Genomic DNA, 20,493 nt, shown 5'->3' on the forward strand with positions numbered 1-20,493 from the left:
CGTCGGCTTCCTTTGATAACACTCTAAATAAGCGGCGGTTGAAGAAGCTGAAACATGAAGGCTGAATGTCCCCTGGTGTCTAAGACCAATGTATCTAGGCTCTAGGGCAGGCCCCCATTCTCCTGATACACATCCTGTGCCACTTTTGCCCAGATGATTCTAAATTGCTTTATAGTGCTTGCTTGTTCCTGAGGGTGGGGCCGAGGTTCTTTCCAGCTGTGGATTTGTCTCCCTGACTGTGTTTCAATGGGTGTGGGATGCTAGAGCTATTCAGGGAGGACATAATGGCCACTCCTGGCTTAACCAGCACGGACCGCTTCCGTTTCACACCCAAAGCCCAGGCCGCCGGCACCAGGACTGAGGCTTCCTGTGGGCACCAGACAGGAAGAGACCAGCAACTCCGCTTTCCCTCGCCATTACATCTTTGCCAGTCCCTCTAGGCGTGGTTAGGCTGCCCAGGGCCGCCAAGCAAGGTCAATCAGTCTCTAGAGAACTTTTGCTTCTTGGCTATACTGTCAATATTTTGGTCATCCAAAGCAAGCCATCCATCTCAGAAAAGGGGCTTGAATTTGATGGCCAGGTCCAACCGTGGAGGCTTTTCACACTTTCATTTTAAAAGCAATTGCAACATGAAATCAAACCTATGAAGAGGTTTAAACCTATCTGTGGTCAGTGCCAAAGCATTTTCAGACTTTCTGGATGTCATTTTAATCATAGAAGTCACCCCACCCCACCAGCATTCTCCTTAACTTCCCTCTGCAGAGCTAATTATGTTGATTTTGGTCAAATTCAAGACATTAGCTAAAAGAACTGTGATGGTGTTTTTTTCACATACACACCCTCATTTCCCACAAACCTCAGCATGTGCCAGTCACCCCTAAAATGGTTCACATGGTTACAAACAAGCACAACTTCAAATCCCACAGCAAGGTTGATAGGCTCCTGGCCATGAAAACCACGCGTGGGGAGCAGTCGTAAGCCTATGAGAGATGCTATTCAGAGAAGGATTTGTTGAAGGAAAAATGTCCACATGGCCTATTCCCATTTTGGTTACAGGGATGTGGTAGCTACAGCCTCCCCTGGAATGACTGTTTTAGCAATTTCTCTCTGGGATGACCTATGAGCTTGAGAGCAGTTGCCTCTTTTCCTGAAGTACCATGCTAAATGCTCACGCCCTCCAAGAGTTTTTCCTAGAAGCAATACAGAAGGCCCTTCGTGGTGATGGCCTCATTTCCCACATGTATACAGGAGGTTTGATTGAAGAGCGAGATGCATGCCGTTAGAGCAGGAGACCCTTTGCAGCAATGTTGCCAATATGTCATCAGACTTACGAGGAAACTATTTCTATTCATAATATGTCATGGAAATCATACTGTTCTGCTGAAACCAGTTATTAGCATAGCAGCCTGAGCACTTACGTCTCTCTTTTCATCCTGCAGGAGGATGTAGTATCTAGCTTTCACTTAATGTTCATAAGATTATGGTGTCTAATAAATTACAAAATTGGAGCTGCGATCCTTGGTACCATAGTCCGCAGAACTGAGGTGATTTTCTAAGAGAAATGAATGGATCAAGTCCTCTTCCAACAAAGAAACTGTACTGTAGAAATTAATTTCCTCCATAAATTTTATATATTGTGTACAAATATAAGGTATGTATCTAAATACAAAGAAAACCTTATCATCGTGTAGATATCAGTATTCTCTGTTACTGCACAGAAGTGATTTTCTCATGATGAAATAAAGTTCGCACACATACTTTCTCCATAACTTTGGTTTGTTCTATTTGTTTCTCCCTCACTCTAATTCATTCAAACAGTGAGACAAGATTTAAAAAGTGAGAAAAAAATATAATGAATAGCTTATGTTGGGGAAAAAAAAGATTTGAGCAATCTGTAACAATAGAGAAAGCCTAGAGAATTAAAGAAGTCTCTCATTTTTGGTTTTTAGAAATCAGTGAGAAAAATGCCATTAATGGAGTTTTGATATGTGAACTGAACTTATACTTTATTAATCTTATTCCCTACAGTTCCTGGAAAGGTTTGCGTTGGAGATTTTTTCTTTGCTGCTCTTGTGAGTGATATGGTGGTTGGTTTTGGCTTTCTACTGTAATAAAATCTTTTGCATCCTTTTTAGCAAGAGTTCACCCCTTTCCAAAGTTGAAAACAAAAAGTCTGTATCACAGAAGGGTACAATTCCATAGCAAGTCTAACTTGTATTTACATGCATTAAGTCTGAGGTTTAAATCACTCATCACTTATACTCTGAACTATCACAAAACCTTCTGCTGACCGAAAGGTAACATTATGCAAGGGAGATCGTATGTCCACATTGTTATGAATTCTGATCGTTGTTTTTTTTAAAAGCAAATTTGTTTGTTTGTTTGTTTGTTTATCTATTTGTTGGGCAGTGTTTGAGAAGTGCCATTGTGTAGTAGGCTGTGGGTATAGAGTGTGGAGCAGACATCACCTCTGGTGTCATGGAGCTTACAGCCTAGGAAGAGTAGGCCTTAAATAAATAAACACACAAATAGTTACATACAAGTTATTATAGACACTGTGAAAGAAGGAAAGGGAACGAGCAGGAAGACATAACTTACATAGGGGAATTGGTCAGGAAAACAAGAAAAATAATTTAATTTAAATAGAAATTATAAAGAATATGTTATTAAAAGAGAAAAGGAAAGGAAGATGCATTATTAGGAGTTCAAGTGTGGTGAGTGCCCTGAAAGCAAAGTTCTTGGGGATAAACTTAATACAGCCATGTGAATAAGGCCAGTTGTAGTCTAAATCAAATTACCCTGACTTAAGAAGAAATACAACGATAAACAATGAAGAATTTTAATGAAATTTTAAAATAAGGCCCACAACCCTGGTTGTATACTCATATATCTTTAAAGTCATTCATTTACTAGCCATCATGGCTAGTCTTTGAAACATCTGCAAAAGAGCCTCCATTAAAAACATTATGTAATAAGACCTTAATACATGGAGTTCTGGGCTCCTTCTGTGTCGAGTAGACTGCAAAAAAAAAAAAAAAAAACTAGACAAGGCTGAGAACAGGATAGGAAATTTTTCGGTTCATTATTCCCTACTTTCCACCTGCCTTTCTGAACAGACTATACGTACCTTTTTTCTTTAATCTGGAGAGAAAATGAAATAGACTGAAGGTAAAATTCCTGAGGTCACGTAACTAAGAAAGACAGTTAACTGGCTGAAAAGAGGTCTCTTTCTGACCCTGCGTAGCTCTCAGAGTCAGGGAGGGAATTGCTTCTTACAGCCTTCACAGCAGAGAGGGAGCTGCAGCTCACCAAGCCTTTAGGGGATTAGAACGCAGACCCTCAGCAATCAATACTCTAACCCAAGTCTTTGTGTAAAAAGATGATTTTCCTTGGACAAATTCTTAGAAGTGGAATTACTGGACCAAGGAGTATGAACATGTTTAATGCCTTGATCAGTGTTTCCAAATTGCTTTCCAGATAGATTTTTATACCAGAAACATATGAACCGTTTTCTATCAGTTTAATTCTACTATTTAGAGTTTAATTTTGGCCTACAAGCAGCCTTTTCTGAAAGTAAAAATGTTTCTAAAAGGGGTTGTTGTTTTTTTAAATTTATATTTTCATAGGAATAATATTCTGATTGTTTTAGTCTAAAAGCTACATGAAATAAATTTACAACGTATTGCATGGAAAATGACCATGATCTAAAGAAGAGGGAGGTCTTCCCAGTGGGGTATGGAAAGAGAGAGAGAACAAACAAAGGGACGGTTTGCAAGGCAAAAACTTCAAAATCTGCCTTGATCTGACCATGAAAAGGAAACCTCATTTATTCAAAAAACATTAAGTAAGCGCCTTGAGTTTGTCAGGCACTGGTCTGGGCCCCAGTACCACAGAGGGGCATAAAGCACGGCCCCTGTTCTAAGCATATGGGTTTTACTCCTCCTCCTTCCTGAACTTCATGGCAGCTGACTCAGAGCGCCTAAAAACTGTGGTACCCCCTCACCTCTCTAGAACTACAGTATCCACCCTAGATAGTCATTTTACAATCAAGAAGTAAGCCACAGTGACCTCTGATTGGAGACAGGGGGTGGCATTCATGCATAGAAGCTCCTGTTCTGTCCTCACATCGGAGCCCTTGGTCTCACTCAGCTGTCACTTTTAATTTACACACAGTTCCACTGAGCGCATTGACTCATTTGCGAAGAGCACATCAGACCATAAGCATCACATTAGAAGAGAGAAGGATTTGGTGTAGAAGTGAGTTGAGACTATTGGCAGCATTGAGCAGGGAAGGTAACTGGAAAAACTGAACAGACCAAAGAAAAAGTCAAAAGAACATTCTGTGGCATATCTTCTGATTAAGGAAGTCAGCAACTATATAATGCATTTTAGAAAAATTTCCACCTATTACATTTAAAAGTCAGTATATTATCTGGAACCCTTGGTAATGAGGTATTAGGTGTATCTCAGAAGGCTTTACGGAATCACAATACGAAATGAGCCCCAAGAAACTATGATTATATACCTTAATCCATTTTGTGTTTAGCTTCTAAGAACTTTCTTCATTGTCCATTAAAATATTTCATGAAAAATGACAGTACATAGACTTTAGATTATACCTCCATACGCATTGCTGGTTTCTAAGCCTCTTCCTGTTCTGTGGCTGCAACATTCCAGATTTACCCTATGTATCTGTTTCTCATTGCTGCTTTAACACATTACCACAAGTTTAGCAGCTTAAATAATACAAATGTATCACCTTACAGTTCTAGAGGCCAGAATCCTAAGTGGGTTTTACTGGGCTAAAAGTGAGGTGTCAGCGGGGCTCTACTCTTTCAGGCTGTTCTAGGGGAGAGTCCGTTCTCTTTCCTTTTCCGGCTTCTGGAAGCCACCTGTGTTTCTTGGCTCATGGCTCCTTCCTCCGTCTTCAAAGCCAGAAGCATAGTATCTTCCAATCTGACTCTGACCCTCCTATTTCCCTTTTATAAGGACCCTTGTGATGACCTTGCACCCACCTGCATAGTGCAGGATAATCTCCCCAAATCAAGATCCTTAACTTAATCACATCTGCAAAGTCCCTTTTGCCACGTCAGGTGACGTAGTCACAGATTCTGGGATTTATAGGCCACTATTCCACATACCACACTCTACGAGGAAAGTGTTTTTATTATTTATCATCATCCCATATGAGCACTCCACTCTCCATATGGGAAAACTGAGCCTCTGAGAGTTTCGGTAACCTGTCAGACCCGGGCCTATCAGCCTCTAACACGCAGCGCAGTGCATTTTGGTACTAACTTGAGAACAGTGCTGTTTGCTCTCAACCAAAGGGAAGGGAAGAGGGAAAGTACCCTAAATCTGCCTGCTAGGTGTCTTGAGACATCTTGTCAAAACGAAACAGTTGTGTAGCTGCCTGATGTGTTTATCCAGAAACCCCAGCCAGAAATAGGAGTGGAACACTGTGAAAGTGTCATGGTAGTGTTTTGTTGAAAAGAATAACATTGCTACTTTTTAAAGGAGGTGTGGGAGTAGCTGTCGCTTCCAGCATAATACCCCAGCTCCTCCCCAGGTCCTGTCCTTTCTTCCTGTCTCTGGGCTTCCTCTAGCTTTTCCCCTTCTCTTCCCCCTGTGAGCACTCTCAGCCAGCGAGGCCCTTGTCCCCATTTGGTACCAGTGGGTGCTCTCTTGTGGCAGTGACAGGTCACTGCCTGGGAAGGAAATGGAATGTTGGAGCCACATCTTGGAGGTCCTAGAAAGACCCAGAGCCCAGCTCGGGTTGAAACCACAGAGCAGTTTAGTCCTCTCAGCCCCTCAGACCACAACAGTGGGGAGAAGGTAATCAGCGATAATTAGCGAATGAGGCTTTAAATAAAGCAGTAAATTCCAGCACTGCCGGCAACTAGGTGCTCATAGCACTGAAAAGACTGCGCTCAAGCACCCTCTTAGTTGAATGTCCACAGGAGCCAGCTCCCCAACACTTTCTAGGATTGTTTTGTCTAATGACAATTTTAAAAGCTGGGATTCTTAGTTACATCTTAGAAATTGTTTTCTAAATGGGGACGTGGAAAGCGTTATTCATAATGATTAAAATGCCCATTTTCCACCCATTAGACTCTCAGCATCACACCACCCCTTCCAATGGGATAGCTTCTTCTCCCCCACATCAAAGGAACTAACCCGGAGAATAGTCACCAGGGCAGACAGAGTGTTGCCCCAGAACAGCCCCTCATGCATCTGTCCAGAAGCTCTCTGCAGATGTGTTACAGTGTTTGGGGGCCGGCATGAGCACTATGCTCCTAAACCCTGATATACTGAGACCCTCCCCAAGAGAACTTGTAACCTGGTGGTGGGGAAAAGAACCTCATCTGATCTCAGAGACAACAGGAAATGGCTTAGCCCGCCCACCCGCTATGGCCAAAATCCCAAACGGGAGAGTGGATGGAGTGTTTGCCTTTCTATCCCTCACAACCACAGTCTGCGGAACGACTCTATTTGTGAAGAAAGATTCATCCTCATTACAGTTCACGGTTTGGAGAATGATTAGATCATCTGCACAAACCTTGGTCGCCCCTGAGACCACTGGGAACGTGGCCTGTGGCCTGTGGCCTAAACTTTACCTTTCATGCATTTCCAAGGCACAAAAGAGCAGCCACGGCCTTGTCACCGCCAAAATGTTATCTACCAGGAATTGATCCTGCCGCAGGCCCTATCCTGCTGGTACCTACCACAGCTGGTAGTGAGACTCACATATGTCCCTGCACTTCTCGGGACTTCAGGGCTTTTTGTTTGGGGGGATTTTTTTTTTTTGTATCTAAAACTATAGACTTAGAGCAGATGACCTCTAAGTTCTTCAAAATTAGTATCCCCTGGTTTTCTTCTATTGCTTCTCTCTTCAGAATTACTGCTGAAAGCTGTGAACTATTTTAGAAAATGCTACTATGAACAGGCGTAGACACCTCCTGCCTCCTCCAAAGGTCTTAGTGTGTCTTTGAGTTTTACCTGTGACACAGAAACTTCAACACTAATAGGAAATTGTTGATAAGTATTTGATAACTAATTGATAAATACTTGAAAAGTATACGCTACACTGGAGATATTTCTCCTATGCCTCTGCTTTGCTTGTCCTGACCCAGAGCCTCCCCCAAAATAATTTAGTTGGAAAAATATGCATGTCCAGGACGAAGTCCTTCAAGGGAAGTAAATCACACCTGAATAACTTTGGGTCGATTTTATAAAATCCAAGGTGAGATGCATGATGGTAGGTCTCAGAGCCCAGAAAAGAGAGTACTTTGTTTCTTTTAATTTTGACAGTATGCATAATATCACAAGCAAATTCCTGAATTTTTCCATGGGACTGAATTGAATGCAGACCCTGTGTTTGGTTCTGGGCAATGTGCTTTGCAGTTGACACTTTGGGAAGCAGTTTAGTCCTTTGGAATCCTTTGTATCTATTTGAAATATAGGAATTTTCAGTTCTTCTGATGATAGTTCCTTATAAATAATGCCATGGTATTCTAAATTGGAGCGGAGGACCTGGTGACAAAGTATGCAACTGTCCTAGGGGTGGTAAGAGGCTGTTTCATTCCTTCTTTTAAAAGGTTTTCAAGACAGATTTGTTTCTCACTTCTCAACTGCAATTAATGCCACACTTGAGAAAGCTTAAAATACCACCTTCCATTGTAAATTATGTACCAGTTGGACATAATTGTGACTTTGGATCTTATTAGCTCAAGGAAACTCAGCCTCCTTCATTCATTTCTTTTTTTCTTTTAAACTCTTCCCAACAAAAGCAAATTCTTTTACAGCTGGTTTATAATTGAACTGAAACTCATCTTTAATGCTGCTCGTGCAGTTCTTAGTGACATATCTGGCTTTGCTGCACTCTGAAATACAACCGTCATGTTGAACCAGTGCCCAAGGCTGCTTAAGTTATGAAACTGTTCACTACTAGACAGGAAAATAACCAAGAATTCTGCCAGGGCACAAAGGACGCTGGATTAGCATACACTGTCATAAGGAACCCCTGTCACTTTGCTTTTCTTTTTTGAATTCCAAACATAACACCTCAAAGACTGTACACATCCAAAACATCCTACAACATCCATAGAAATCGTAAGTAGTCTGTTCATGTTGGAATCAGTCGAGAAATTCTACTCCCAGCAGTATGAAAATCAATCAATAATATAAGACACAGATTTTCTCGAAATTATTTTTCTTATGGTTAACTGTCCCATCAACTTCCTGTTTCCCAGCTGCTCAGTTTTCATGCAAGTTCTGGCACACAATCGGTGTTCAATAAGTGTTAGGTAGTGAGCAAATAAAAGAAATATACAGTAAGCCAAACTGGAATACACCAGCCAGATATTTTTTTTCTCCTGAAACCCAAAAGTCAGTAAATATAGTGGGGTCCCCTAGCCAATCTTTAGTTTGATAATTCTTGATTGCTTCTTTCAGAGGCCCCAAGTCCAGAATCCAGCAATCAGGTGGGAAAGGGAAGCAGTCCAGACAAGAGCAGGGGAAAGTGATGGTCATGGGCCGAGTTGATGGATAACGTGTCTTAACCCGTCCGCACTGTGAACACCTCCCCCTCCCACAATCCCACAGGCCTGGAGTGGCCACACTAGTATTCAGGGGGCTGGCTCTTTTCCACTGCTCTTTTCTACTGAGCTGTTTTTACTCAGCGAAGCTCTTCAACAGACAGGGTCACTGCATGTCATGAAACATGACAAATTTGAAATCTTTTAAGGAGCTACTTGTGTTTCCCTAATGATCTATACATTAAAAACTAGTGATAATTTCCTGGAGATTAGCTATCAACCTAAACATAGATTTGTGTCATATATTCAGAAGAAAACAGTAACTTCCTTCCCATTTGTCTTGACTAATAGAATAGCAATGGCTGAGACATCTCTTCTCCAGACCTCAATGGTTGTGCTTTGAAGGGGAGAAGAGGGAGGGGGATATGAATCCTTCCTGCATCCCATGGGTACAACACAGATACACACTTGGGTAGCTGTGTGTATGCTCAATGTGAGTTATGTGATTTGGCTAAACCAGGGAGTGGCAGTACTGCTCTCCCAATATTGTCCTATTGTCTTTGGTTCATCTCTTTGAACATGTCCAGCGGGGCATGACAAGAGTAAATATTTGAAATCCATACTATAGAAGAAAAGTCGGAAATAGATTCTATTTATCCCAAAAAAGGGAAGGTTTAAAGGGGATTGGTGACTGCCCTCCAATACTTAAAGAACTAGTGATCTTTCTGTGTGGCCCCAGACAGTATTGCCACAGCTGATGAGTGGAGCTCCCAAAGAGGTATATCCAGACCAACAGAAGCCATAAGTACAAACGAGGGGCCTGCCCAGACGCGATGAGTTCCTCAACCCAAGGGATTCCAAGAGGAAACTTGATGATTGCTTCTCAGATGTTATCGAGATAAGTGTATTCCCCCTAAGACTCCTGCAATCTAAGATAATATCAAATGGCATAGATGACCTGTAGGCAACTGACCAAATATTTACACTGTGTGCCTATGGGGATGGGCATAAGAGTCACTGCTTGTTTAGTCTGGCTGGGATCCGGTGGGAAGTGCTGTCTCTTTTATATGCATTTGGAAAGTTTTCATGGCGAGGTAGGAAACTGTTTTGTTTTTTTAGGAACTGCTTAGAATGGGGTGAGAGCCTAGCTGGTAGGGTATGGGGGGCCATAGATGGGAGAAAACTCGAAGACAGAGATGGACTTGTTGGATAATGTGGATATTAAATAATCTCGCCTGAGCAGAGGGCATAGTTTAAGAATGAGAAGAGTCAAGGAAAACTGGGTCATCAATTAACAGTAGATCCACATACAAGGATAGGAAAAAAAGTAACTATTTTGGTGTCAAGTTATTAATCCCATGAATAACCATAATTACCCTCGGCCCCCACCCCACAGAGTGGTGTCATCACCAACTCTAGGTTCTTCTTCCTGGTGCTGAGAATAGAAAAGGTAAGTACAATCCATGATGGGCTCGTCAGTGCTCCCCAAGGTCTGGATTCAGTATACATCTCTTCGCTGGTTTTCAGATGATTATTCGGGTTTCAATATACTTTGAAATTCATTTTACGACATATGTCCTTTCTCTTAATTTTTAAAGCAACAAGTATTTCTAATATAATTAATTGATTATTACTACCTAGTGAAAAATACATTTCCAAGCAAATTTTTGTTAATAAAAACATTTTGCCCTGACATAAATATCACTGTAAATGCCTCTTCTCTCTAAAAGAAGCCCATGTAAGTTTGTGTTGCTGTATTGTTCTTCAGATTTTTCCATTAAACTAAAAGACTAATTTCCCCTTGAGATAGTTATAACAGGAATTATTTCTGATTTGCTATTTCTGGACAAAGAAATGATTACATATGTCAAGTCATCCAAACCATATGACGTTTAGGTAGAAGAAAATGTAAGTATATTATTATTGGGACCACAAACCCTTAACGCTATAAATAGCAATTCCTTTTCTCTGAGGTCTAGTTTATACTTTTCTTTACAATGAAATAAAATTAAAAAATCCCCTCAAGGACAAAAGCCTGAAATGTCAACTTTAATATTCTAAGTTCAGAAATGAAAATGAGGCTGACTCTTCATAGTATCAAAATTAAAACTCTCCAAGCCCTTGTTCTGAGCACTTCGAGTAGACTCATGTTCCACACACATGCACTCCAGTTAGTTTTGCTTGAACATGCCCACAGTAGTATTTTCACAGGATCAAGGGCGTATTCAACATGGTGAAGCATGCTAACAGACTCAAACCGGAAAGATATTCCCAGGAATACCCTTTGACTACCAAAGAAAAATTATTTTTTTCAATGAGGAGAAAGTTCCTGGGTGGTTTTGGACATAGACTATGACCATCATGCCATCTGTATTTCCTAAATCATGACAATCAAACTGAGGAAAAACATCTGTCTCTGACCAGACCACGCTAGTGCAGAGAACCAGTTATTGACTGACAAAAGAGAAAGGAGGGATTTTAGTAACTTAGAGAAACTACTTCACGAGCCTTTCTAAATCCAAATCAAGTAATTGGTAAATTCTCATTCTGGTGTAATAGTCATCTTCACACCAGAGCTGACTATCTGAAAATAAAGACTTTTTTTTGCCGTCATCGCACCTCACTGCTGCCCACAGTCTGTTTATTATTACAAAACCAGAGATGTTCAAGTGACGTCCCTAGGGCTTGATCATAATTCAGAAGTAGAAGTAAAGCTCCTTCCCTAATGACTTGTTCAGCCCTATCTTCCTCTCCTATGCAAAGAGCAAGTCTTGAGTGTGCAGGTATAGAAAAACCATCTCATCCAGTCAGAAATAGAAAATCTGTATTAAGAGAGAAAAGGGAAAATACAGAACAGCAAAGATTGGTTTAAAAAAAAAAAATCATCATTTCCTAAATAGAAACCCTTTTGAGAGGCCATTGCTAGACAGGTAGTAACTTCCGAGACAGCTGAAGGGAGTGAAGTATTAATCTCCTTTTGGTCATCAATGAGTAAAATTTACCTCTAAAGTTTCTAAATTCAATTCTAAAACTATTTAATTGAAAGGAAACCTTCCAGAATACTTTCTCTACCACGAAATATTGGGGGCAAATGAAAACAAATGTCTGTGGTGTCCGGGGTGTGCTCTGGTCTTGGGTTCTGACCTGCCGAGAATTCCCTCCCCAGTCCCAAGCCACTTTGGATTAGTAAATGGCAGTGGCTTCTGTGGCTGGATGAGGCTTTGTACAGATGCATCGGTAAGGCAGGTCTTGGGGAGGAACTGCGCACGAGCAGGTGGCAGATTTCTGATCTCTAGTTTGCATTGATCTTACATTTAGACACAGATTCAGAAGAACAGACACTCCCTTTTCCAGTGCCTTCGGAAAGATTGCCGCTCCGTAGAATGAGTCCTTTCTCCTCCACCCTTAATCTACAACCCAGCTTCCCGGGGAGATCCTACTTTGATTTCCGATCCTCACCCCACCAGCTGAGCTTGCATTCCTCCTTACAGTCTCTCAATACATCCGGTGAGCTGAGCTCGTCTGACCTTTCCTCTTAATCTCTGTGCCTTGGAGGCATCTCTGAAATACCTGTTTTGTTCTTGCCATTCATGTGCGTGGAGAAGGCAGTGAGCTAGTCTCTGTCTGTGGCCTGCTTCTGGTATGAAGGGTATTTGGATGATGGAGCTTTGTGGCGTTCTTGTTTGTGTGGTGTGAGGACCCACCATCGAATTGTGGTCAATGTGTAATGGCATTGGAAAGTGATGAGTGAAGTTGTTCTTTTTGCACCAGCTGGTACCACCATGGATAGCCTGCTCTGTCATTACATGCAGTGGCACAGCTCGGCCTAGGCACTGCCTAAGTGGACGCCTTAGTTTGGAGGTTTGCAACCCTGCTGCATCCAGGAAACCAGACTGGATGTGTCTGGCAGACTGGATCAGTGCATCCAGCCTGGAGTGGTCTGATTAAACATAGACTCAAGAGATCTTTGTTAAAACAATAAAGTCAAAACCGGCCAACAGCAGAATGCACTATACAAAGCAGGCAAACCAGAGAGCAGAAAGTGAAAGTTTTTTCTGCAATAGTCTGTGCTCACTGGTAGGTCAGTCGGGCTCATGGCTGTTTTTCTTTTCTTTCTTTTTTTTCTAAGCAAAGGGGAAGGACCACCACTAGCTGAATTAGAAACCCTTAACTAGCCTAAGCCCCAAAGATTTGAGTCAATGAGAAGTCTGGCCTCCCCAAAGTTTTCCACAGCCGAGGGGCTTGTGACAGGGCTCTGGGCTGATTTCAGGGAAGCTAGACTTTTGTTACCGTGCAGTGAACTGTCTAGCAAATAGTATCTTTAAATATCTCCAATGCAGACCTACTTGATCTCTTCAGGACTATATTGTAATCATGGATACACGTGATGCACATTTCCCATTGCCAAAGGTTTCTTTTGGTTTGTATTTTATTCTTTTTGCTCATCCCACATCTTGGAATGAAGGCCACAGCATGAGAGTGCATAAAGGATGCAGGGACTTCAAGCGCTCTTTAAAATGACATTTTTCTTTGTGCTTTTACGTTTCTTCTTGTTTTACTGTGCACTACTGGCTTTCAAACATGCTTTGTTATGGAATTCTTTTCACTTGTGTCTAATGTACTGAAATATTGTAATAGTCTTTGTAATGTATATTGTCTCAAGAATAAAATGAAATGTGGGTTTGGGAATATTTTATGGCTGTATTTGACAGCAATGTTCTAGTTGTATCATTAATTCTTTAATGTATGATGGTGTGTTTAACATAGTGTAAAATGATTTCAGAAAACTTGTTTTGAAAAAGACTTGCACAAGGCATGATTCATTTAAAAATTTTAAAAGCCCTATTCAAATTCTACAAATTTATTTCCAAAGCTGGATATGAGATTCAGTTTTAAAACTTCTGTACTCACTAAGTTCTAACCCAATAGGAATAGGAATTGAAGTGATAATTGATGAAAATTAAACAAAATGGAGTTGGAAGAAAATGATTCTTTTGTATGTGAATTCATCCCAGAGTAAAATAAAGTTACCAAAAGTAAGGTCATAATCTTTAATTTTTGTTTTTTAACTCAAGCCTTAGTTCTTTCTAAGTTGCTTTCTTAATTCTTCGGAAATTCGTTTAATTTGGTGCATTATCCTTCAATTGTTTTAGAAATTAGCATACAGTAAGGGCCTTACTGAGTTGAAAAAAAATTAAATGATCCCTTCCAGGGGATACCCTAGTGCTCAAAAACCCATTTTCTAGATCAATGCCTGACACCACTTGAAATCGTAGTTCACACACTTGAACATTTTAAGACAAGACTGCTTCGTCCACCCCGATGCAACTTGTCATGGGGTAGGTAGTGGGATGGCTGAAAAAGTCCCACAGATGCTTCTAATATATTTTTGAGACCACTCCCACCCCCACCATTCACTAGCCCTCTCCCCCCCTTATATGAGAAAGGTTGATGTAGTGAAACAATCTAAGAAGGAGGTGAGGTAATTCTTGGTTTTACTACATTTAATTCATGTTATTATTAATAATTATCAGATGTATTTATTAACATACAGATTACGTTTCACATTTAGTTATATGTGGGTCATTTAACTTGGGCCCAAGTCACAACAAAGGCCTTTTGGCATTACCCCGAGTTAGAAGTACAGAGAATAGTGATGTAGAATGGAGTTTTATCAAGATCCAATGTTTTCTCCATTTCAATTGGATGAATCTGTCTCCTTTTTAAACAGTAAGCGTTCTTGATATGGAAATTTCAGTGAAAAAGATTGAATCAGGAACATGATGAGTATTTAAGCTGTACAGTTTAGAATCAATTGGAGAAGGACTTATTAAATGGCAAAAAAAAAAAAAAAAAAGATGTACTTTTCATATCCAAAGAGCAAAGAAGCAATTGTTACCCAGCAAAGAAAACAAACATGAAAAAGGGCTTTGGTTTTTCATGAATCAGGCCTCTGACGACACGGTGTTCAGCTGGTGCTTTTTAAGTGTATACAAATAATTTTTATCAACCTGGTTGTTGTTTCATAGCTTTGATGTGTAGTATCTCTTTATAGGATGCAATTTTGAGACACAACCTGCACCTTACTCTCAATTAGGCAAGTATACCTATTGTACTTGTTATCGTTTACTTATGTGATTGGTATGCTCCCTTCCTTCACAAAATAAATGGCAGTAGCTAATTTTATGTCAATAATTGTCTAATTGTCATTCAAATCCCATTATAACAGCTTCTCAAATGGAAGCAAAACCTGTCTTTTTAATTTTTATCCCTCAAGATTACTCCCCCCCTCCCCCCCCCCGTTTTCTTGCACATCAATGCAGAGCACTCTTTATGAGTGCTAAATGTGGGTGAAGGGACAGCCAGACCAACTGTTGTAGAGTTTTAAACTGAACCCTTTTGTTGGTATTAGCCTATCAAAAGAGCCACGTTTTCTTATCAATGTCAATTTTGCTTCCTGTTTCTCTCTCCCATGCCTTTCACTTGGAATGACAACAGTTGACATTAAAAAGCTGTTGGCAGGTATGAAATAACCTTGTTCTGTTACAAATAGCAAAGACCAAAGTGCATGTGAGGTGATTCACAGGTTCAATAAATCAGCAATGACATCTTTCCAGAGTGTGTTACTGATAGGCAGCATTTAGAATTTGGGGCATAACAATGTGTACAAAAACATCATTCTGTCTGCATCTCATGTCCTAAATACCTAGTGCTCCAGCAAGATATTTGACATCTTAGTGTTAGGAGTAACACGCAAGCTGTATTTTTAAGTTATGAAGGAAGCAACCTGCTTTATGTCCAAATCACAACCACTCACGAAAATTAGTTTGCGTTGCTGATAGCTTCACAGCTTTTGAGCTTTCACTAGCACTGAGGACATGTTCAAAATGACAAGATGTTAGCATTCTGCCAAAGGGACATTTCCTAGTTTCACAGTGTGTTTTATCCCTCCTCCATCTAGGACTCTAGATCCTAGCCTCCCTGCCTCAGGGTTACACAGGCATCTTAGTGCATCCCTCTCCCTTTATGTCTCTGGTGTACTGTTCTGCCAGTCACTGGGTGAAGGGACTTGTACCTTCCAAAATCGATGTCACTTCACTCCCGGATCACCTGGTTGGGAGTGCAGTCTGAGCCAGGTAACCCCTGCTGAATCGGTCGTGTGTCCTCCGTCTGCTTCTGGGTGCCGAGAGTACCAGCTCCCAGGATGTGTCCCCTGTCTGCTCACTCACGGCCCCTTCTGGCCCTGGATGCCTCCTTCCTGCATGGCAGCATGAAAACGGGACACAATGCTCCTCACCCTCCCAGAAGTCTGTTACGGTGTTGCGTTCCTGAGGTCTGTCTTAGTAACCCCACTCCCTTCTCTTGTTCCCAGTGGCCTGGTTTGCTTTTGACCCTGGCTCGGCGCATTCTGACATCATCTTCTCCAATGACAACCTGACTGTGACCTGCAGTAGCTACGATGACCGGGTGGTGCTGGGGAAGACCGGCTTCTCCAAGGGTGTCCACTACTGGGAGTTAACTGTGGATCGCTATGACAACCACCCCGACCCTGCCTTTGGCGTGGCTCGCATGGATGTGATGAAGGATGTAATGCTAGGGAAGGACGACAAAGCTTGGGCAATGTACGTGGACAATAACCGGAGCTGGTTCATGCACAACAACTCGCACACCAACAGGTACCCTGCAGCCCCCAAACCAAGCCTTCTTCACGTCGGCTTCTGGGCAAGAATGAAAGCCCAAGTTCAAAGACCTATTAAATAGACAACATGAAGGAAGTCAGGCAGGCAGTCTTCATTAAGTAGCACAGGAGTTCCACTAATCTTAACTGAGTCCATCCTGGTGGGGTTTTTGGGTTTTTTGTTTTGTTTTGTTTTGTTTGCCTAATGACAGAGACACGAGCACTTTCCTAGGTATTCATTGCTATAGTCCACCCATGACTGGAAACTAAGAATCCTCATGCATATTCATTATAGGAGAACATTCCAGGATTCTAAAATCCAGTCCTACAACTCATCAGGAAAGCACTTTTGAACACGTTACTTAGTTTTTCTAAACCTTGACGTTGTACTCCACCAAATAAGATTAATAACATTTTTGCATGCAGGTGTGTTCCCAAGATGAAATGGAATATGCAAAAATGCCTCCCATCAGAAACACCTGAAAATAGAAGCCATTGTTCTTATTGTGATTATTATCAATACTGCTGCTCAGAATAGAAGCCATTTTATGAACTAAATCTTATGGATGCCAATTTGCATAGATTTGTACTTGAAGAACTGTCTTATGATTGTATGGATTCAGAGTACCCAGTTAACTGGGAAAAGAGAACATAGTAATCTCCTGAGGTTTTCCTCTACCACCAAAATATGGGCAATTATAATTTAACCCATACTGTAATATTTTTCCTTACACTTCCTTTTTCAGTTGGTCTGTGTTTTCTTCCTCAGATGTATTTTTTCACAAATTTCCTAAAGAGATAAGTGTCTGTCATGGGTGCTGGTCCTTCTTATTCTCAAAGATTTCCCCAGAATACATTCTTATTGGTGTCTCTGAAAAAAGAAAAAAGTATATACAGTTTTATTCAGTCAGATCAAAAGGAAAGTGAGTCAGGCAGTTGTAGGATAGTAGACTCCACTGTTTTAGCTTTTTCTGTATGCTCATTGCTGCTCCTTCTCTCGCCAGCACAACTCCTATCTAGAGTCTCCACTTCCTGTTTCCTTGGATATTTTCTATACACCTCATTCTGGTGTGTATTCTTCACTATCATTCTAAGTGAACACACATACCATTTCAGCCTGATATCAACTCCTACTAGATGTAGATAAGCAGTTATCATCAGTGATTTACACTTGGGGGGAACCCTGTCACTAGCTATCTGATTCTATCACCCATGTACCACTCTTACGTTTCCCTTTTAGTTTCTTTATTTTGGAGTAAAGGAATGAATAATGACACAACTGTCACACTATGCAGAGAAACACATTCTGAAAGCTGAACCCATCTGTTTGCATGCAAACTGCATGTCACTTGTGCTGTCATTGTTGAAGCTGTGAATTAACAAGGCACACTGTATAAACTGTCTTTTAACAACTATGTATAGTCTGCATTCTGCATGCCAGGGGAATAGAACGACACACTTAAATTTCTGTGCTCTGCTAAGATGAGGATGAAATTCAACATTGCTGGACCTCAGAGAGGGAGAAAAAGACAAATCTGGTCATCTATGCTTTAATAACTTTTGTGAAACCATCAATTGAAACATAGGGCACAACTTGTCGTAAACTGACATTTGAATGCAGGTTCTTTAAAATCACTCCATCTCCTACACGGTAATTACTTTAAAAAGAGAATCCTCTTCTTCAATGTTGTCAGTTTACAGAGAGACTCCAACTTCTCAATTCAAACTCAACATGTCAACAATTACCATCTTTCTGGAGTAAGTTTTTCCGTTTCATGGGTAACATAAGCCCAAATCCAATATTTCCTGCATATGTTTTAGGTTCAGCTTAAGGGCTTCTTTATTTTGATTTCTAAATTAATTCACTTTGGATTAAATGATGCTTAATTCACACTGTGCAACACATAGGACATAGCTACGGGTAGAGCTCTGATAACCCAAAGGCTACTTTTTCTCTCTTGGTCTTGAATGCTTTGTTTTCTGAGCTGTGTCCCAGTGCCCTATGTGAATGAGTTCACTCTCAGCAACAGCAGAGCAGTGTGGTTGAACCTACACATTCTCAACACCAGGCGAGGCCTCCCCCAGGGGAGTGAAAATTGGTTTGGGGGAAATAAGCAAAACAACCTTACTCTTTTTGTATATATAAAGCACAGATATACATACAGCACATAAACAGACACACGGTATATATGTGATATTAAAATTGTTATATGAGGAGAAAGTATGTTTTTAAAGGCTCCTGGGGTGGGGGTGGGGGGTTGATCCTTTTAAACAGGTTGAGAAACATTGGTTTCACTATACAAGAAGGGAGCTTCTTCTAGAATGATGACAGCCAAGTGAAACCCAGTTGTTTTCTTTTCCCACAGAACTGAGGGAGGGATCACAAAAGGGGCCACAATCGGGGTCCTCCTCGACTTGAATAGAAAAACCTTGACATTTTTTATCAATGACGAACAGCAAGGGCCCATAGCGTTTGAGAACGTGGAGGGTCTGTTTTTCCCGGCCGTCAGCCTGAACAGGAACGTGCAGGTAAGCGCTGTCGGCCTGAATATAGAAGCGGCTTCTGCTGCCTCTGCTTCACAGGCTGCCATGGGTGGGCAGATGCCCTGCGAGAGGGAAGCTGACCATGTAAAGCCCAGACCGAGATGTGCAGGAAAGGAGGAGGGAAAGGGATCAACGGTGACAACTGGCATGATTCCAAACCAACCTACGCCCCTTTGTTATACCTGAACACAGTCTAGTTAACAGCAAGTAGGAAACTGGAATTATATTCGTGGTTTGCTAATGATGGTCCCTCTGAGCCCTGATTTCATCTCGAATAGAAATAAAACTCTTGAACCAGCTGGCATGAAAACAAATAACTTGTAAAAAGTTCCCTGAGTGCCCAAGAAGGGAGGGTGTAAGACTGAAGTATCAGCACCCACATCAGAAATGTTGAGCATCTTTTCTGCACTCTTATTTGGTTCTATGGGGATAGGAAACATAGTCCCTGCCCAAAAGTTAGTTACTTGTGATTTATTGTGAACAGAAAACAACAGGTTCTTCTCATTCATTCAACAAATATCTATGGAGTGTCTTTAATAGGTAAGCCACTATTTCAAGTATGTTGTTTATCAGTGAAAATAAAACAGATAAAAATCTTGCCCTCATAGAGCTCACATTCTGGTTGTAGGAAAGACAGCAAATGAGAAGCCAGTTGCCGTGTTACTTATATAGTGTGTTAGAAGGCAGTAAGTGCAATGGAGGACAGACCGAGGGAGGGAAAGGGAATCAAGCACGTTAGGGCTGGGAGGGCACTGCAGTCTTAAACAGAGCGGTCAGTGTGGGTGGGCCTTATTGCAGCCACAGGTGAGCTGAGCCTTGAAGAGGGTGAGGGAGTGAGCTGTGTGGAGCTTTCCAGGCAGACGGAAGAAACGGGGCAAAGCTTCTAAGACATAAGGGGCCTCACCAGGGCAAGGAAGGGCCAAAGAAGGCCCAGCTTTGGGCTGGAGCAGACGGAGGTGGGGGGCAGTGGGGAGAAGATCAGAGCCATGCAGGGAGGAGTGTGCCCTGCCAGCCTCTGATAGGACTGGGGCTTTCATTGCCCTCTTGAGCTGGAACTCTCATTGTCAGCGGTGAACCCCATTCGGCAAATGGCTGCCTTAAGATAGTTAGGATTTGAGAATCAAAACACTGCAGGTGATTTTTGCTCTATTCAGAGCCACAGTCTTGGGAGTTATAAAAAAAAAAATCCATTGTTGTTTATCAGTATATACAGTAAGAGTGATGGTGACCCCGTGACCTCTGTCCTCCTCACTTCCTGCAACTAGTTGGGGTTTTCTGGGAGGCTGAAATCTAATCTATCAAGTACAGCCTCTATACTGGAAGAAAGAAAACCATAAATCATTCTAGAAGTGAGTCTTAGAAAAACCTCATTCAAAGTGTTCTACATTTTCAACTGTTCTGAGTATCTTTGGATAAAGATTCTTGTGCTGGGAAGAAAGGGATAAGAAGGGGAGAGATGACGTACTGTATGAAATGGTTCTAGCCTTGTCCATTGAGGTTGGACAGAAGTCACTAAACTAGTATGAGTACCCATGTTTCTTCATACCTGGCAATCATCTATGCCATCCCCAAATGAAAGGTTTATTCTAGTTAGAATAAGTAGTGGACACGTAATAAAGGAAGGGTTGTCTGCTCCTGTGTTCTCTCACCATGGATTTGGCAGTGATCCCTGCTTTGTGGCCAGTAGGCTTTGCTGCTTGCAGATCAATGCCTGCCTGGTCTTCAGTCCTAAAG

General features: G+C 41.4%; 1 protein-coding gene across 8 annotated transcripts in view; it reads left to right on the forward strand.

Annotated features, from left to right (window-relative positions):
- The window catches only part of TRIM9 (tripartite motif containing 9), a 104,443-nt gene that overhangs the window by 81,489 nt on the left and 2,461 nt on the right, over nt 1–20,493 (forward strand). For 2 of the 8 annotated variants that reach the window (XM_033107761.1, XM_033107767.1), the window contains exons 8-12: nt 11,856–12,044; nt 14,593–14,634; nt 15,036–15,059; nt 15,910–16,159; nt 18,582–18,744. In XM_033107761.1, the coding sequence (XP_032963652.1) occupies nt 11,856–12,044; nt 14,593–14,634; nt 15,036–15,059; nt 15,910–16,159; nt 18,582–18,744 (668 nt within the window). Of the gene's footprint in view, nt 1–11,855; nt 12,045–14,592; nt 14,635–15,035; nt 15,060–15,909; nt 16,214–18,581; nt 18,745–20,493 lie in introns of all 8 variants that reach the window. The other 6 variants (XM_033107760.1, XM_033107762.1, XM_033107766.1 and 3 more) reach the window with 4 other exon arrangements.

This window comes from Rhinolophus ferrumequinum, chromosome 6, assembly GCF_004115265.2.
Source record: "Rhinolophus ferrumequinum isolate MPI-CBG mRhiFer1 chromosome 6, mRhiFer1_v1.p, whole genome shotgun sequence".
In the NCBI taxonomy this organism is placed as follows: Eukaryota; Metazoa; Chordata; class Mammalia; order Chiroptera; family Rhinolophidae; genus Rhinolophus; species Rhinolophus ferrumequinum.